Raw genomic sequence first — 18,121 nt, 5'->3', positions numbered from 1 at the left:
GGAGGAGGAGGAGGAGGAGGAGGAGGAGGAGGAGGAGGATGAACTTCGAGAAGAAGCTACAGGCCCTCAAATCGTCTCCTCCTTTGGACCTCGACCTTCTGCACCTGTTGAAAATATGGCACAAGCATCGCACGCAAAGGGCGATGCTGAAGTACCTGACCAGGACGATGAAGCCGCAGAAGTCGTCGTCGAGGAGGAGGAGGAGGAGGAGGAGGAAGAAGAAGATGAAGAAGAAGAAGAACTGCCGTCGGTCCGCATTTCCTTTGCAGAACAAGACTTTGTGCTCTTCTCCACGGCCCCCTCGCCCGTGTACTACGCCCCACCAACCGCCACTGTCGCCTCAGACGCAAAAGGTGATCAGACGACGAGCACGGATGGGAGCGCGGCTGGCTCGCTCGTTGCTGTTCAGGCACCGCAACTGAGCGTGCCGGAACATGGCTTTCGAGAAGGCTTGGACTCGCTGTGCGATCATCTGAGAGTCAAGCATGCGCTGGGAGATTTCTTGGAGGAGGGAACGGAATTGATCATGTCTTTGCCGGATCTGCAATTGTCCGTGCGCGAGGTGAGTTTTGCGCGCGTTGTGAGAGCGCATCGCACCGCATTGCAACCGGCGTCCCCTGCTGACTGCTCCTCTTCCCCTGCCCCCTGGGTGCTTTGCGATGACGGTGCATAGGACGACCTGTACGCCCGAGAAGTGACGCTTGCAGATTTGCACCGCATCCATGTAGGCCTTGGTCATGCCGGCTCACTGCACTTGTCCATCACCGAAGCTCCGAGATTTATAAGCAGGTACAATGCGCTCTCTGAGCAGGTAGCTAGATTGGAAGAAGAGGAGATGCAGCGCCAGGAGCTGCAGGAACAACATGATGTGGAAGAGGCCCAAGAGGTGCTCGAGCAGGGTGTGCAGCATGAGGAGGAGCAGCTTGAAGCAGAGGAAGAGCCCGACGAACTTGGGGGAGCAGCCGATGGGGAAGCGCAGCAAGTCGCAGAGACCACCTATACAAATGCCGAAGAATCTGCAGAGCAGACGTCGGAATCGCGAGACGAGGATAGAAATGCTCCGCAGGCGATTGAAGCTGGAGATGAGACGCGATTTGAAGAAGGGGAGGAGTTTGATCAGACTTTTGCTACGGCCGATGCGGGCGAGGACACGTACGGAGAGTATGCAGAGGAGGAAGCGGATGAGTTGGACGAGGCCACTGCTGCACACAACGGAGCGCTGCATCAAGAAGATGAAGCTGGAGGAGGATCATCTAATCAGCACGTAGAGTATGATGAGGAGGGTGAGGAGGTAGGCGGACAATATGAGGAGCATGATGGAGAGGGAGATGATACATTTGAAGCGGACGACAAGGTGCAACGTGTCGAAGATGGGCCTCAGGCTCATGCAGATCAAGGTGAGTAGTTGGTGGAGATTGCCCAAGCGTAGGCGACATCGTGTGTGGATCATCTGACCATCTGATCTGTTCTCGTGGGGTACAAACAGTCGAAGACGAGCTTCTCGAATACGAAGAGGAGCCGTACGAGCCTGAGAACCTCCTGGACAGCGAAGAGGTGAAAATATCGCAATTCGCAGAGCATGGTGGGGCGGATGCGGACGCGAAAGTCGCTTCCGTCGCTCCTCTGAGCGGCAAGAGACCTTTGGAGGAGCAGCACGATGTGCACGAATCCGCCGAGGTGTCGAGTGAGTGCAACATACTGTCAGAGGTGATACTTTGGTGCTCACTTTGGCTTGCTGTTCCGTTTTACAGATGAGCTTAAACGACACAAGGCGGAGTGATGCGATAGGTCCAGAACGATGACTGGCTCAGCTTTGACGACGGGTCATTCGAGCTCGACCGCCGCCTATCACTATGAAGCTTCTCGCAAATCGATCAACTTGATCTCGCCGCTGAGAAAGTACCAAGCGCTTTGTTGCACCCTTGACGTCCTTTCTCGCCTTCAAACTTCAACTTTTGGACACTCCAATATCAAGTGGTCAATTGCAAACCACCCGAATGGGGAGCCTTGACGGGAAAAGCCTTTCAAGCTAGGGATGAGGCCGAATACATCCATCGCTGCCTAAGACAAACTCTCCATCCACCTTTTCAACTCTCTTCAACAACAAACTCTTCCACTGCAACGGTTTACCTTCGTCGTCTTTTCAGCACTCGTCTCGAACTCAAGTCGCTTCTCTTCAATTTCAAGTCCACAGCTCCGGACAAAGGTGAACAAGTGACGCTGGCTCCCCGGCGCAAAGAAGTTGATCGATCAACTCAAGCATCTCCACACCACTCTTTGTGGGCGCCCGTCTTTCCGCAAGGGCAAAAGTCGAAAAGCGGCTCAAACATTCGTCGTGCAAATACGGTAAGCTCGAAATGGTGGTGCCTTTGAATACTGACCATTCTTTTGCCCCCTCCTTTAGCGGATGCGTTGTTTGATGTCGTCGTCGTCGTCACTATGGAGCTAGGTGCGATGAATGCAGTGGACATGCGCACCGAATTTCCAGCTCGCTCCCGCGCTTTGAGGCGCGTTCCTTGCGAAGCCATTTGTACAGTAGCCGACCTATTCCCCCTTCCGCAATACCTCCGGCTGTTGAAATCTCAATCCGTCTACGCGCATCATCGTTCGTGAGCAACCTTCATGAATAGCATTCGCCAAGCGGGGTGACGAAAGTGGCATGGAGGGAATGACATTGGGCGGCGCTATCGAGGTGGCTTGGGGAACAGATTGTGAAAGCCTGTCCGATCTGCAAACCAAGGTTCCTTGGGGTCCAATCTGCGAGCAATGGGAGGTCCGCGCGCTGTGGGAACATTTTCGAATCTCTCTTCCAGAGGCATATCCTGCCACTCTGTCTCTCCTCTAAGGGAATACCTAAACCTCTGCCAGACGTATTGCCAAGAGGAAGGGTAATCTTGCCTAGTAGGTAGTTTGCCTCCTCCCAATTCGTACTGATAATTCAAAGCCATATTCGGCGTGACTCTCAAATCGCCAAAGGATCCAAATTTCGCCTCCGGCGCAAAAGGGCTATTGCGCGCCCTGTACACCTCTTCTAGCAGTACAACCCTTTCCCTATTACAGCGGGTGAGGTGAAAACCTCGTGCGCGTAGCAGGCGTCCTAGTGGACCCACGCCTAGAAAACGAGGTATGAGGCCGCAAAAACCGGGAGCGGCTGTGCGTATCACTACTTGGCGCGCATCCGGACGAAGCTTGAGCACCGTCACCGTACGAACAGCTCCCACGATGATCGTCGAAGTCTGCAGCGTTTAACAGTCGCGTGAGTGGATCGATTCGTGCGTCAGCGCCCAAGCCGACTTTGCACAATTTCTTCCTTGCCTCCCTAACCCACACCGTTTTTGACCAGCCATTCCTCTTTGCCGAGAGCGCTCTCGTTAAATTCTCAAGACCGACTCGACTCGACTCGACTCGACTCACCAAGAGTGCAGTGCCAAGTAAGGTACAAACGCTGAGCAACACACGAGTTCCGAGACCGGCCACTTTAGGTCTCTCATCCTCCCGCCTAGATTTAGATGATTGTGCAATGACGATGTCGAGGAGATGTCGATGCGCAGTGACGCGGGGACAAGAGTGCGCAAGGGCGAAGTTGGTCCGGCAGGTAGCAAGCAAGAGCGAGAGCAGTGGGTCGGACTTGTTTGATGAGCACTTCGATCGCAAGATACGATGCGCTCTCCTTCCCCTTCCCCTTCCCCTTCCCCTTCCCCTTCCCCTTCCCCTCCTCTCCCCCTACCCTTCCCGAGGCCTGCTTGTCCCCCCTGGCAGAATAAAAGACGAACTCACTTTCTGAATTGCACGAAAGGCCATTGGGTGCGAAAAGAATCAAATATCAGCACCGCACTGCCCAATCTGACGTATTAATTTCAGCCAATGAGAGGAGGGCAAGGAAATGCTAGGTAGATGTCAGCGGACAGGAATTGGAAGCGCACGAGCTTGCCAAGCTTCAAATGGCCAGCGCGCACGACCTTGGCAATTGCAGGCCCCCCGTGCTCATGCTCACCCTGCCCCAAAGATGACGGATGCGACGAAGAAGCTGATCCAAAGTTTATACGCGGAGGGTCCGCGAAAGATGACGATCTCCCTCTGCGCAGGTACGACGCCAGGTGTTGCTCTTCCACCTGCTGCTGCTGCTGCTGCGATCGATGTGGAGTTGGCTGATGCATCGGCGGCAGAAGTCACCTGCTGGACTCGCTTCGTCCCTTTGCTCTTGCCGGCCTTGGAAACGTTGGAGCTGGGCGCTGTCGAAGCAGCAGGAGTAGCAGGAGCAGCAGGAGCAGCAGGAGCAGCAGCAGCAGGAGCGAATGCAATTTGTGCTGCAGTGCGCGTGGAAAAGTTTCTTGCGATCTGCAAACTTGTCGGTACGACATCCTTATTCAGCTTGCACAATCGCAATCTCCACCCCACATTCGCACAAGTGCTCATGCTCGCCAGGTTCGATGATGATGCCGACGACCTGCCCACTCCCCCGCCGACTGCGACTCTCGTAATGATGCTGCGACGTGCTGAGCAGCCTCTTGCTGAGTTGGCAATGGCAAGGGCAGAGCTTCCGGCTTGCAAAGGGCTCGCCCTGCTCACATTGTGCCCTCCTCCTCCCCCTCCGATCATCTTGCTGCCCGCGGCGCTCGTACAAGACAGCGAATGTCGGAACATCAAGAGACAAGTCGAGGTGCTACTGCTGCTGCTTGTAGCCGCAGCCGAAGCCGCAAACGTCGCCATGGCCCGCGGCGTGGTGAAAGGGCAGCTAGCTGCCTTTTACAGGAAAAGTGGCCAAATTGCTGCTGGCTGTTCAGGAACAATCTTCGGAATGACTGTGGCCGTCTCAGCAAGTGCTGGGGGGACATGTGTGCTCGCGTGGTGTGATGGAGTAATTGTTGGGCCATCGATCGCGAGGCTCTTCCTTGCTGCTGCTGTTGCTGCACGCGTTGCTTCTTCTTCTCGCGTGCAGATCCATCGATCAGCACGGAGCTGTCAAGCACGTGACACCAGATTCCGACTTGGAAGTGATGAAATGATGAGAGAGTCTGATGAGCGGGAAAGAAGCGTGGGCTGCACAGGCAGAAAAAGGGCAAAGCTTCCTCGGTCCTCTCATCAAGCTTTCACAGCATTCCGAGCAAAAAAGCAGCGGTACGAAAGGAGGCGACAAGTTCTTGAATGCAAAGAAATGTATGAACAAGGAGTCGTCAAAGGACAAGACATGGGGAAGAGGTCAAAGAGACTACGGGAGGGGAAGAACTGTTGCTTGCTTGCAAAAGGATGGAGATCGTGTACAGCTTGATTGAGTTGCTTTCAAAAGACGACACGAGAAGACTGTCCTTGATATTGTGCTTTTCCTAATCGCAAAAGCCGAATGCATACCTGACTGCTCTCAATTTCTCCACCTGCCATTCGTCCAAGCAGGTTGAGGCGGTGGAGGAGGAGGACCGGCAGGCGCGTCGTAAGAAGGATAAGCGGGGTACGCTTGCGACTCCGCGGCGGTGCTATGCGGAGAGTTGGAGTACCTAGCCTGGGGATGTCTAGGTGGGGGTCCAACAGGTGCGCCAGTCGCCCTACTTCCTCCAAATCTCGAAGGCATAGTGGAGGAGGAGGATCGCTTGTTCCAATTGCTGCTCGACGCTCTCCTTCTTCTCGTGCATGCGCCTACGATGCACCTCAATAGCGCCCACAGCACCAGCAGCACAATGATGCCCACCACAATGGTCACGGGAATGGCAATCTGCGGTTGTTCCCTAAAGTAAGCGCCCAACGTATCCGTGCTCGATCCGCTCCTGCACTCTCCATTTTCGCACCTCCCTCCATAACCGCAGCTCGTACCGTCGATAAAGTTGGAAGAGAGAATGACGCATGTGTTGGCCCTGCTAGGGCTTTGACAGCTCACCGAACAGCTGTTGGATGCTGTGGCAGAGCAGGCCCTCGTAAGGCCCATATCCGTTCCTTGCTGTTGGCACTGCTGATCCCGGCTGGTGCAATGACCAGAAGCGCAGCTGAGCCCATCGCCACAGCCGTGCCCGTCGCTCTCGCGCTGATCAGCCGGGCACTCATCGCTCGTTCCCGAGCAAGTCTCGGCCGAATCGCATCGGTCGTCGACCGATGGTCGACAAACGGTACCAGCAGATGCGAACTGACACTGATCCGTACAGCAAGCAGATCCTTCCGGATCGCAAACGGATCCCGAGGTCAATTTGCAGTCGGCGGTGCAGCATGCGCTACCGTTCGGTCCCGCATCGCACTCTTCGCCAGCATCCAGCTCCAAGATGCCATTGCCGCACTGCTGTTCACTAAGCGTCTGTCGGGAGCCAGGCTCCACAACGCATTCCGTGTTGAGGCCTCGACTCAGCAGGGTGCAGATATTTCCGATGGTGCAAGGTGAAAAGGTGAACGTGTCCGATCGAGAGACGGGGCTCATAATGTGCTGGCTATTGTCGTTGCAGCTACCAGTCGATGCGGGGCAGCAAGAAGCGCCGCTGGACTGTCGCGCCATTCCTCCAGAGATGGAGCATCCTGAACTGCAATCGTGCACCGCGCCGAAATTGTGCCCAATTTCGTGCGCCACGACTTGACTGACTTGCGTAGTCGACGCCGTCACTCCGGCACCATTGACCACATCTCCATTGCCGCTTGGACTGGCTCGCGTCTGGCACAGCGTTCCCAACCATGCCACGCCTACTTCGCTGCCGCTGCGGCAGGTGGTCAGCATGTGCCATAGTCCAGTCCCATTGTTGTTCTGACCGGCCCATTGCGAGAAGGCGGAGAGCCGCTGGTCAAGACTTGGACCTCCGTCAGTGCACCCAATGTTCCACTGCGCGTTGGACTGCGCAGTGCTGGGACAAGCAGACGACTGTACTTCGAGCTGAACCACACCTAGCGATACTCGGAAGGTGCTTCGGTACAAGTTGCTGACCTCGTTCATGAGGTTAAGCAAGTTTCTTCGCACCTCATTCTGATCGCTGAATTGGCCTGCATAGTTGCAGTCAGCAGCGATACCCATGTATACGACCTGGTTCGTGCTCGGGCACCCCGCCGTGGAGCCAATTGAGCCGGTGTACGAGTCGTTCGTTCCACCGTTGCCCGTGAGAGCATCGCCACCCTGCCTCCTGATGAGAGGGTCGTGGTAGTCGAATCGTCCGTGCAGGTTCTCGAGACCTACAAGGTGCTCGGAATCTCTCCGAAGAGTGCGGTCGAGTAGAGAAGCTGCGACATTTGTCGCACGCTTGTAGAGCGAAGATCCCTCCGCGCCGTCGTGCCTCGCAGAGAGAGAAGTCAAGCCGTCGGGCGAAGCGAAGAAGCTAAGAGGGGACGCGCTGAACTCGTCATTGTTCGAGTCGGTCAAGATGAGACGGTTGTTGAGGTTATATTCGTGCGAGTCGCTCGAGCATCCTGCGTCTGCTACCTCGGCATCCCGAATACCGAGCGAACGTGCTTCGTGAGGCAGCATCATGTCGCTCTGTCGGTGCACCAGGATTCTGTTCTCATCGAAAGACCGCTTGTCGACAGGGGGATCGTATTCAGATCGCTGAGCGGCAAAAGTCCTCGCCTGCTTGATGGTGTGGATGTTGCCGTCCCAGGTAAAGGTGCCTTCAAAGGAAGGGGAACCGGACTCGGAACCATCGTCGTGAACCACTCTGCATCGAGGTGCTCAGGTCAGCCAAGCGTCAAGCAGCTCGATGAATGTCGTGTGTGAACTTACACAGCTGCGCGACCCACGACACCCTGCTCGGTCCATGATGGGGACCCAACATCTCTCCTCACCCCAGCGCGATCCTCTGCCATTCTATCTCTCGACCACATGGCATGCACTACCTCTCCATGGTAAGCCCTAGTCTCTCCGCGCAAGATGCGTTCCTCCTTCACACTGCCATCCGGCTGATGATAGCGGACAGTGGCACCATCGGGGTGAACAATCTCTTCGTTGGGTTCGAGATGAAGGTGAAAGAGCTGGTCGAAGGCTCTGAGCGTCAGACGAAGCGTGTCCGATGCAAGGATGGCGTTGGGGTTGGATCGACGCGTAAAGCTTGGCGCATCGTGAACAACACCTGCGCTTCCTCCCGCCCTCGCACCGCTATGCCGTTTGTGGCTGTGGTGTGTGCTAGGTGGTGCAGCGCGCACGACTTGGAGGCTAACGTCGGAGGCGTAAGAGAAGCGATGCAGAGGTAGAGGCTGCTGCGATGAAGCTGGAGGAGAATAGGGGCAGCAGCGTGGTGTCAAAGGATGAACGCCCGTTGCCACTCAGAACGCGGCCCGACCATGGCAAACTCACCCTTCGTCGATGAGGCAGTGACGGCGAGCGCAATGAGACAGCTGGCCCACGCGAGCGTGAGACGCATGGTCAAGGTGTTGGTGGTGGGAGGGAAGGCCAGAAGAAGAAGACTGCGAATTCTTCGTGGCGTGCGATTGGTGCCGTGTGGGACGGGACGCCCGCGCAGTTGATGAAATGCTTGCTGCGCCGAGGTGAGCTCCAGTCCAGCAGCCCTTCACCCGACGGCACGCGGTTTGTCCAGAACTCGTGGCCCTCGGTGAGAGTTAGCGCAGACGATCGTGGAGCCGATAGCCCGCAGGTAAGATCTGACGGTATCGTCCAATTACGTCAACTTATTGCCACGCGTAGAGGGATGTCTTCCGTATGTCTAGTCCTGGCGACGCAAAGACGAGACGATTGGGGTTTGAGGCTTTGAGATGACGATGACGATGATGGTGGTGTTGAAAGATCAAGATGCGCAGTCTGATGGAGAACGAGATCAACTCGCTCTGAAATCAGGGATCCGTCGCTGCGCTGCTAGTAATCGTAAGATTGAGAACCGATCAGCTTTTGTTCCGCTCCGCCGCTCGAAGTTGGAAGGGGAGTGAAGGTCGGAGTCAAGGTGGGGTAAAGTGCTGCTGGATGAGCTGAGCAAAGGCGAGATGACGCAGAATGAGTATGGGGAGAAAGCGCTCTGCTGCTGTGCGGATGTTGAAGCCCGAATGGCCGAATTTGGCCGAGCCGAGCAAAGAGCCAAGAATCAAGGGTTTGCGATTGCGAGTCGAGTCGATGCTGAGTGGCTTGCTGGTGGCTATATAGCAGCAAGCGCGACGAGATGGTTCGTTCGGCCTTGCACTCACGACTTGCAGACAGCTGAGGTGCTGTCCAGATTAATTGTGATCGAGCCGCAGTGCGGGTCGCGAACGTTGAAGTGGGCAAGAAATCAAACGATTGTGGCAGTGCTATACGTAAGCTGCTGCTGCTGAGAAGAGATGTACCCCATGTGCTCTAGCTGTGTGTGTGTGGTGTGAGCGTGGGCGAGGGCGAGGGCGAGACCACCAAGAGTCACAAGTCTGCTGAGTTGATTCAGATTGGCAGGATGATGGGCTTTCATCATGCAGCCCAGCAAGAAGCACGATTACGAACGAGGCAACATTCGTGATTCAATCAATAATCACAAATATGAATGAGTACAGCAAGGTTGCTGATCGATCTGAGTCGATGAGTGCAGAACAGGCACATCAACGCTCATATATCTTGCACCACGTACGTCAACTGAGCGCAAGTGCACCCGTGACTGTTGTGACTCTTCTGACTCACGACTTTGATTCGCACTTCTCCAAATGCCCGCTTCCAAGGCGTGCCAAGCACAAGGCGTGCATGAAACACATCATGCCATGCGGCCCTGCTCTTCCGCCTCCCCTCGAGCCTTGCGTGCATGCAGCTAGGCAAACGCAGATGGATATATAGGCAGGCAGGCACACGAATTGAGAGCGCGCGCTGATTCATGTAGTTCTCCAAGCCTACTCCTTCCTCGCCAACGACCGCACGCTGCTGCATGGTGACTCATATTTTGCGTGCAGCAAAGGAGAGACCGCACTCAGACTCTTTATCGACTCCTGACTCACACTACTTATTACTCTTCTGGCTTTTGGCTGACCGTCGATTCGGCCAAAGCAGCTATAGCGGAAGGTTCATATGGTGTTCAAAGATTCGATTCGTGATCTTCAGATTCTTGATTCGTGATTATGATTTGTCCATACAAGGCAGGTTAGTACACAGCCTACGCAATTTTGTTCCAAGATGGGCTAGCAGCAAGGCTGAAACGCCACCTTGCATCTGCATACTTCACCTTGTTGACGCGGCAAGCAGCAGCTGCTGCTGCTGCTGCACAGCACACACGACAGCCTTGATCGTCCGTCTGATGCAAGCGGCACGCGCGCGCGTGCGAGATGCTGCATGATGATCGAGGCGACGAGTCGGGTCGACCTTGATTTCGATTCGCGGCTGTGCTGCCTACCGTGCTGCCATTCAAAATTCAGATGAGGGTAATTCCAGGCGGACACAACGAGCTCAGCAAGACGTTCGTGGAAAAGATGCTTGCCAATCACGTGAATGACCACAGAACCTGATGAAGCAAGAACTACCGCATGGTCTTGCTTGCAGATCCATCAAGTCGTGGACTCACTCAAGACTCGTCGAAACCTCGAGACTCTTGAGTCTCAGATCGATGCTCGACCCTAACCCCTGTCTCAGTGCTACCGGGCAGGAGCGAGCCGAGCCGCGCGACTTTGGCTCTCATCGCTTCGTTGTGCATCAGGGCCTCACAGCGAAGTAGACTCATCACGACTCGTGACTTTTGATGAGTCTCACGTCTCGCGGCAACCATGCAGCAGCACGCGAGTCACGTGAGTCTTGAATTAAATGTTGAGTGCATGAGCGGCGAAACCGGCAGGAGGGGTGCCCACTCCGACCCCTCCACACCAGCAAGTGAAGCACGAATCGTACCACAATCGCGAACAGGCACATGCCCGTCTGGATCCCGTGCACTGCGACTGTCTGACTGATGTCTACGGTACTTGTTTTGTTTACTCATGAGGATCGCGATGAAGCGTCCAGGCTCCAATCACGTGAATGCACGCACGCTCAATTTTGTTAAATTGCACACCGCTCTCCCTCCGTGTCCTGCTGCTGGATGTCGACACTCTTCGCATACGCAACAACACCACAGTTCCCCCCCTGTGTGAATAGCAAACATGCCTCAAGCAGTCATTGTCCACGACGTGCTGGGCACTCTCTTCAGGTATGTTCCTGCCTCATGTGCTCCGCGACGGCAGGCCGGAAGACTCTAGCTGATGCTTTGCGGGTCCTTGATGGCATCCGAGCAGCCTAGACGAACCGATCTCGGCGCTTCGTCAGGCCTTCTCCGATCAATTGTCTTCGCAGCCAGACATTGTGCCGGAGCTCATCATCATGGATTGGTATCATGCTGCGCAACGTGACTTTCTCAATCTAAGCATCAACAACGCATACATGCCATTCTCCGAAGTTTTCAAGAGCACCCTTCCGAGGATACTGCTTCAAGCTGGCTTGAAACCAACAGATGCGTCAGTGCCGAAAGCAGCAGCGACGAGCGATGTCGCGAATGCATTGCGTCGAGGCGGGGCTCTGCAGGGTCCAGGACCTAATGGAGATGTCAAAGGCTTTGACGACGAAGTGTCTCAGATCATGTCATCACTGCGACGCTTGACACCCAGACCCGGCATGCTCGAGGCTTGGAAGCGGTACGAGGCCGCACACGCAGAAGTGTGGGGCGCGACAAATGGCGGTCTCGCACTTGCTTCCAAACTCTTCGAAGGCGCTCTCGGGCAGGGTTGCATCCAAAAGCAGCAGCAAGACCGAGGCACGGCTTTGTTCTCGTGCGACGAAATCGAGGTGGCCAAGCCGGATGCTAGGGTGTACGAGGCGGTGAGACAGAGAGCGACGCAAGGCAGACAGCCGCAAACCATTGACCTCTGGTTTGTAGCCACGCATACATGGGTACGTGAGAGGTAGGCAGAAGGCCCCACATCGCTCTAGTCGAAGCTCTGCTCATCCGACCCGCCCACTTCCTCTCGCAGGATCTCTTCGCGGCCAAGAAAGCAGGGTGAGACTGCTCCGCCGAATCGCGAGGTTACGCACCGCTTACAAGTCTTGCTCACACGACCTTGCCCCTCCGACGTCCAGTTTCAAAACAGCATGGGTTTGGAACGAAGAGTTCCACGCGAGCTCAGCGATTTACGGGGAGCCTGACATCATCGCCTCGAACCTCGACGATGCAGCCAAGCAGATTTTGGAGCGCGCGCTGCGTACCTGACCGAGGTTTCGAGTTTGCGGAAGCGAATGACATTTGGGCAAATTGGCATTGCGATATATTGGCGGTGGATCGTGCGAGGTCCACGCGGAGGAGGGCGGCGTTTCACTTTCCTCTTTTGCCACCTCTGCCCGCTTTGCCTCCTCGTGCTCTCTTACTGGGTGTCCCTCTTTGTAGGCTGTCATCTTCCTCCTCGCCTGCATCTCGCTTGACGGCCTTCTTGTCATCCGTGGCGCCCTCCGCGCCCAGATCGCCTGCGTTCCCGGCCTCCGCGATGCAGCTGGGGCAGTGCCACTCGCCCTCAGGCACGGAGCTCAAAGGCGGAGAAAGACACTTGAGGTGCCATGGGTTCTCGCACTTTTCGCATTCCAGCAACACGTCTTCGCTGCCTTGCGCAGACTCTTCTCGCGAGCATTTGAGACAGTGGTCAGAGGACGGCACGACTTCTGGAAATCTCGGCAGCTCGGAGTACGTTTCTCCTTGATTGCGGGCAATGTCTGGGTGGGGGGCACGAAGCAGAGAGACGCGCGCTTAGGAAGAATGGAGCGGAAATATAGCCCAGAGGACTCACAGTACGTGGTATTTTGGCCTGCAGCTATGTCCAAGATAGACACCTTGTCCAGCGGCTCACATCTGATCGGCTTGGTAGCGCTGCGGGGCTTCTCCGGACCCAGGCCCAGTTCTCCGTTTGCAGCATTTTGTCCCCACACTACATTCATCGTGGCATCGCAGTCTGCGCGCATACCAGCATCAGGCTCATATGCGGTGACAAGTAGCGTGACACCTCCAAGAGCAACGTTGAGACAATGCACACCCATGAGCTCGTGAAAGTATTTGTAAGTCATGTAGCCTTGACCTGCACCACCTTCGCCCGAAGTCTTCCACTGCAAGGGTGTGACATGCGATTTGAGCGATGCATTGCCCATGTCGTGAATGCTTGACAGTGTACGCTCCCCAGACTCACCTTGCCAGCGAGATAGTACATGTGTTGTCTATCGAGGATCGCACTGCACGATGGTCCTGCATAGATCGCTTTGGCTCGCAGTACCGCATTGTCCCTGGCAAATTGTGGCACCAAGGTTGGTGACAATTGATCGGCCTGCATGCCCAAACCAAGCCTTCCGTAGCCGCCAAAGCCCCACACGTAGACGTAGCCGTCCGCATCGAGGCTAAGGATAGCTTCGAGTAAGATGGTGTGTATGAAGTGCAAGGGAGAACAGCGCAAGACTCACGCTAAGGAGTGCTGCTGCCCGCATTGGACATCGACGATCTTCTTGTCTGCGAGCACTCCTCTGACAGGGACTGATCTCGGAACGCAGTAAACATCAGCTTTTGAACGATTCGAGCAGTGAGTCCGAGGCATTGAACTCACGCGGATCGGTAAAGGTCTGGAAAGCCAATTTGTTGCCCGATATGAAATGCTCCCCTGTTCTGCCGTTGCCCAGCTGGCCTTTCTCTGTGGAGCCGAGTGCGTAGACTGGAAGCGTAATCAGGGAGAAGGGAAAGCGGTGAGCGCCGACGACACGCGGGACCTGCCAATCGCTTAGCCTCACCTTTGCCGGACTCTGTGAGGAGAATTGAAAAGGTAAGGCCTGCCGAGGCTCTGACCAACGGATCCTTTTCCTTCTCATACTGGCCACCAGTCACGCGTTTGAAGCCATTCACATCCCCAATCGCGTGACCACACTGGCCCATCGCATTACCGCCAGCAGAGTACAGGGTGCCGGCTCGAGTGACGATGAGGGAGTGATTTCTGCCAGTGGCTGCCCAAACAATGTCACCCTGAGCTCCGGCCGGCAGTGAAGGAGCGAAATGCTTGCTCCGATCCAGTCGGGTGGGCGCATCGATGCTGACTGTAGAACTCGGCAGGCCGCATTGACCCTTTTCGTTCCGCCCAATCACCCAGACATCGCCCGATACCGACAAGAAGAACGCGTGGCAGGAAGAGTGCGAGGAAAAGACCCGCTTCATGCGAATGTTTGAGACGGCCCGTAAAATGTGTGGCGCACTGAGGTCAGGTCTGACGATGATCATGGATGGAGGTGATGGTCCTGTCAGCCTGGAACCTCACGGAGCTACATGCTACTGCAAGCGCGCTTCACCTCTCATCCGTAGGCTTAAGCCCCTTTCTGCCCAGATTCGGCCAATCGGTCCCGCCAGCGATGAGCACTGCGAGGATCGTGTAATGGTGAGCAACAGGATCTTGAGCAGGTATGTCGAGGCCCAAACACTCACCCCGACCCCAAGATGGCGGCTCTGTGACTTCTGTTTGGGAGGCCATGATCGCGACTGAGGGTCTCACACTTCACGAGGAAGTGCTCGACTCGATCGGCTTTGGGCTGTCCAGTCTGTATGACCGAATGACCTGCAATCGCTTCGCCTCGCTCCGAGAGCAGCGGTGTGCCGTGCCGTGTGCGGCTGGGCGAAAATTACGTATATTGGGACGTTGGGGCTCGCTTGCCTGGTCCGATTCGGATAGACGGGCTTGCAAAATCCGCGCAATTGCGTGTACGCGGTATATAGGTATGGCTAGATGTGTTGAGATGCTCCGCATTTGACCGGAGAGATCTGTCCGCACGCGACACCTGTGATATTCACTCACGGTTTGGCGCTTTCGACGTGACGGAGCGGTTCAAAGTGGGCGCGTTTCTGGAGCAAAGGACGCGTGACGCGTTGAGCGCGCTGCCAAACCACGTGTCGAGGTCAAGAGAAGGTGTCGTCTTGTCAGAATCGTCTCGAGTCTGTCTACATCTCGGGTCCGCTCATGTTGCGTGCCCCTCGGCCGGCACGCGGTCGAGGCTGCAGGAGATGCCGAGGCGCGTTGAGGAGGACACATCACGCAGAGTGCATGCGCTCGATGCAGCAGCCGCGCTACAATAGTGAATGCGAACCTGCAGCAGAAGGCTCGACATGAGCAATCGTGAATATCACCAGAGGGGAAATCGCTGCCGAGGCTAGCGCGGGAGATGAACCTGCCGCCGGTGCTGCCGATCAGCGAGACTCCACTGATCACTGATGGATTCACGATGACTGTGTTCTTGCTTCACTCGAATCAATCATGGAGAGATCTCAGCGGCAAGTTCGGCATTGTCTGCATCCGCCATGCATGCCGCAGGGACCTTTCGCCACATCGTACGACACACACGCGCCTTCCCTCCACCTCCCTCGGCGCTGAACGTCGCAGTCAAAGGAGTAGCAGCTATCACGCACTATGTGCCGGCGGCATCGCGGAACTCCTCACGACGCTTCGGCACGTCGGTCAGTCGCCGTCACCCAGTTGAGCAGCAGTGAGGCGTTGAATTTTGAGGGGCGACCAGCCGATTGAGCCGCCTCGTTGACAGGAGGCCTGCTGACCCCGTGTCCTCTGCGTCAGTCAGACATTTATGGAAATCTTGCATCCTATAGCTGGACTCGTTTCGGTTTCGCTGTGCGCACGCCAACGCGCCGACAGGCCGACGTCTCCTTTGCTCGGTCGGTTCGCGCATCCATTTGATTTGGGTGTTGCGCGCGTGGTAGCACAATGAGAGGGAAGCAGTAAGAAGATGACGCACTCAAAACTGGAAATCGTGCTGATCGCCCAAGCCTCGGTGTTTTCCGGCGCAGCGAAAGTCACCGCCTCGAGATGTCAGTCAATCATGGCTCGGGGTTGGATCGCGTGGTTTGCAAAAAGGGAAGTGCAGCTGCGCGAACGGTACAGCATGGCAGTCAGCCGTCGCCTGAGTTGCCGAGGATGATATATTTGATTTCGTTGAGAGGGCGACGATACCCGGGCCGGTCGACACGCATTCCTCGCGATCCCCTCTCTCACTAATCACCACCATCCACACCACAACCTGTCTCATATTCACGACTAACGATTCGACGCTCGTTGCATACACACACCCTATTAGTTCTCAGCACAGCGCTTCTCCTAATTTCAGCACACACACACCTCAACTGTCATTGCCACGATGCGTGCTGCTGCGATTGTAGGCGCAGCCTTGGCGCTTGCGGTCGTTGGCTCCGAAGCCAGGATCGGCATGGGTGTCTCCCCGCGTTTGGGCAAGCGATCCAAAGCAGGCGTCCCGTTGGACTTGTACGAACGTCACGCTGCTGGACACGATGTCGGCGGGGCTCGCATGACCCCAGTGGCTCGTCGCTCCCCAGCACCTGCCGCTCCTACCAACGAAGCACAAGAGGCTCAGATTAAGAGCGAGACGGAGGCGTGCACACCTTATTCCATTCCCGGTGAGTACTCGTGCTGCATCCGAAGTACTTCTACTCGGCTGACGTCCCTCACACTATCAATCGCTCGACGCAGAGGTCGCCAACATCAAGGGACAATTCCCTACCATTTGGCAGACTGCCGACCTCGTTCCCGGTGATTCCGCTGCTCAGAGCGTTTGGCAGAACATCCAGAGTCAGAACATCATCCCGGCGGATATCAAGCCAAAGGGAACCCGTAAGTAGACGCGAAAGTCTTACTGCCTTCCATCGCCGTGACTGATTTTCTCCAAGCACGATTTCACAGCCAACGGCGACTTCTCCAGCTTCACACCGACTTACGATCACTCGGACCCCGACTGCTGGTGGACTTTCGACAACTGCGTGAAGCCGAAGCACCCCAAGATTCCTGTCGACGTATACCAATGCCCTGAGCCTTCCACTTGGGGCTTAACTTTTGATGACGGACCCAATTGCACTCAAGAAGTTCTGTACGACTTTCTGCAGCAACAAAACCAAAAGGCGACCATGTTTTACATTGGCTCCAACATTCTTGACTGGCCGCTTCAAGCCCAGCGCGGTTTGGTCGACGGTCACCAGATTTGTGTCCACACATGGTCGCACCAATATATGACTGCTCTGTCCGACACCCAGGTGTTCTCTGAGCTGTACTACACTGCCAAGGCCATCAAGGATGTTGTCGGTGTCACTCCTCGCTGCTGGAGGCCTCCTTACGGTGACACGGACGACCGTGTTCGTGCCATCGCCACCGGTCTCGGTCTCAGCACCGTGATCTGGACCGACGACACGGACGACTGGAAGGCTATCCCAGCAGGCACCTTGCCCAAAGCTAGCATCGACGCCAACTACGCATCCATCATCAACAAGGAGTCAGACACTACCGGTAACATCGTCCTTACACACGAGCTCAACAACGGCACCATGTCAGAAATGATCGAGCAATACCCGCAGATCAAGCAAAAGTTCAAGCACATCGTCCCCATCACTGCTTGCATGAACGAGACGAACCCTTACCCAGAGAGCATCACCTATCCCAACTTTGCTTCTTACATTTCGGGCGACATTGAGCCCAAGGGCATTCCCTCGGGCACTGACATCAAGGTTCAATCTGCCTCGTACGACCCTCTGGCCGCTGCGAGCGCCACCGCCGCCGCTGGTGACTCCACTGGCGGTAGCACGTCTAGCAGTGACAAGCAAGCTAGTGCTCAAGGTCAAAAGAGCACTGGTAGCGGCAAGAGCGCCGCTTCGTCCAACAGAGCAGGCAAGGCCATCGTCGCCGTCAGCGCTCTCGGTGCTGTTAGCGCCTTTATGCTTCTTTAAGCGTGTTCTGCAACGAGCATTACCGTTCGAAGATGCATCCCGAGATACAGCTGTGCTGTCGTCTCGCTTCGATAACCTTCCCCTCCTATCTGCACGCGTTGATCACTTTTCCTTGCAGCTTCTCGTGCCTCTGCTGGGCCATGCACGACTTTGTGCGCTCAGATTGCTTGTAAATGACCGCACTTGGACAATGAATTTGACACGCCCTCGCTCTCGTGCTTTCTGACATTCTTTGTGAGGCGAGGCCGCAATTTCTGCCCACTTGGGAGCTGATGAAATGTAGGCGTCTTTTGTTGTCATGGCGCGCTTCTCGCAGTTGCACCCTGGATGTGCGTGTCGAGCGTGGATGAGCGGTGCGCCGAGTGGCTTCACTGCATAGACATGATCAGTGGGAAAATGACGATCCGCAATCGACTCAAGACTGTCTAGACGTCGATAGCATAGCTCTAGATCCTGTCTGCTGAAGACAGACGCCCAAAAGAAAGGGGGCCTCAAAC

At 55.8% G+C, this 18,121-nt stretch overlaps 6 protein-coding genes across 6 annotated transcripts; 3 read left to right on the top strand and 3 right to left on the bottom strand.

Moving 5' to 3' along the window:
• Nucleotides 1-115: 115 nt before the first annotated feature.
• On the top strand, nucleotides 116-1,780 carry IE81DRAFT_331235 (hypothetical protein; the record flags this gene model as incomplete). The annotated part of the gene is made up of 4 exons (XM_025515231.1): nucleotides 116-562; nucleotides 674-1,397; nucleotides 1,487-1,684; nucleotides 1,752-1,780. The coding sequence occupies 4 exons, from the start codon at nucleotides 116-118 to the stop codon at nucleotides 1,778-1,780; spliced, it is 1,398 nt and encodes a 465-aa protein (XP_025368193.1).
• Nucleotides 1,781-2,603: 823 nt separating this feature from the next.
• On the bottom strand, nucleotides 2,604-4,864 carry IE81DRAFT_325037 (hypothetical protein). The gene is made up of 4 exons (XM_025514395.1): nucleotides 3,995-4,864; nucleotides 3,778-3,843; nucleotides 3,415-3,499; nucleotides 2,604-3,236 (listed from the first exon to the last, which is right to left on the bottom strand). Exons 1-4 carry the CDS (start codon nucleotides 4,708-4,710, stop codon nucleotides 2,685-2,687), a joined length of 1,419 nt encoding a protein of 472 aa, XP_025368192.1. The 5' UTR covers nucleotides 4,711-4,864; the 3' UTR covers nucleotides 2,604-2,684.
• A 452-nt stretch (nucleotides 4,865-5,316) lies between these two features.
• IE81DRAFT_197799 (hypothetical protein) lies at nucleotides 5,317-8,602 on the bottom strand. The gene is made up of 3 exons (XM_025510854.1): nucleotides 8,249-8,602; nucleotides 7,679-8,162; nucleotides 5,317-7,613 (listed from the first exon to the last, which is right to left on the bottom strand). The coding sequence occupies exons 1-3, from the start codon at nucleotides 8,313-8,315 to the stop codon at nucleotides 5,360-5,362; spliced, it is 2,805 nt and encodes a 934-aa protein (XP_025368191.1). The 5' UTR covers nucleotides 8,316-8,602; the 3' UTR covers nucleotides 5,317-5,359.
• Nucleotides 8,603-10,822: 2,220 nt separating this feature from the next.
• IE81DRAFT_325035 (HAD-like protein) lies at nucleotides 10,823-12,561 on the top strand. Its single transcript, XM_025514394.1, has 4 exons — nucleotides 10,823-11,030; nucleotides 11,116-11,767; nucleotides 11,848-11,873; nucleotides 11,954-12,561. The coding sequence occupies exons 1-4, from the start codon at nucleotides 10,984-10,986 to the stop codon at nucleotides 12,081-12,083; spliced, it is 855 nt and encodes a 284-aa protein (XP_025368190.1). The 5' UTR covers nucleotides 10,823-10,983; the 3' UTR covers nucleotides 12,084-12,561.
• On the bottom strand, nucleotides 12,186-14,361 carry IE81DRAFT_348730 (RCC1/BLIP-II; the record flags this gene model as incomplete). The annotated part of the gene is made up of 8 exons (XM_025516291.1): nucleotides 12,186-12,577; nucleotides 12,652-12,964; nucleotides 13,045-13,249; nucleotides 13,313-13,382; nucleotides 13,453-13,557; nucleotides 13,634-14,100; nucleotides 14,183-14,249; nucleotides 14,316-14,361. The coding sequence occupies 8 exons, from the start codon at nucleotides 14,359-14,361 to the stop codon at nucleotides 12,186-12,188; spliced, it is 1,665 nt and encodes a 554-aa protein (XP_025368189.1).
• A 787-nt stretch (nucleotides 14,362-15,148) lies between these two features.
• On the top strand, nucleotides 15,149-17,883 carry IE81DRAFT_337941 (glycoside hydrolase/deacetylase). Its single transcript, XM_025515522.1, has 5 exons — nucleotides 15,149-15,212; nucleotides 15,663-15,708; nucleotides 16,227-16,307; nucleotides 16,381-16,521; nucleotides 16,591-17,883. The coding sequence occupies exons 1-5, from the start codon at nucleotides 15,183-15,185 to the stop codon at nucleotides 17,622-17,624; spliced, it is 1,332 nt and encodes a 443-aa protein (XP_025368188.1). The 5' UTR covers nucleotides 15,149-15,182; the 3' UTR covers nucleotides 17,625-17,883.
• The last annotated feature ends 238 nt before the right edge of the window (nucleotides 17,884-18,121 follow it).

This window comes from Ceraceosorus guamensis (assembly GCF_003144195.1).
Source record: "Ceraceosorus guamensis strain MCA 4658 unplaced genomic scaffold IE81scaffold_51, whole genome shotgun sequence".
In the NCBI taxonomy this organism is placed as follows: Eukaryota; Fungi; Basidiomycota; class Exobasidiomycetes; order Ceraceosorales; family Ceraceosoraceae; genus Ceraceosorus; species Ceraceosorus guamensis.
Note: the sequence above shows the minus strand (reverse complement) of the source record. Positions and strands in the feature narration are given on the sequence as shown.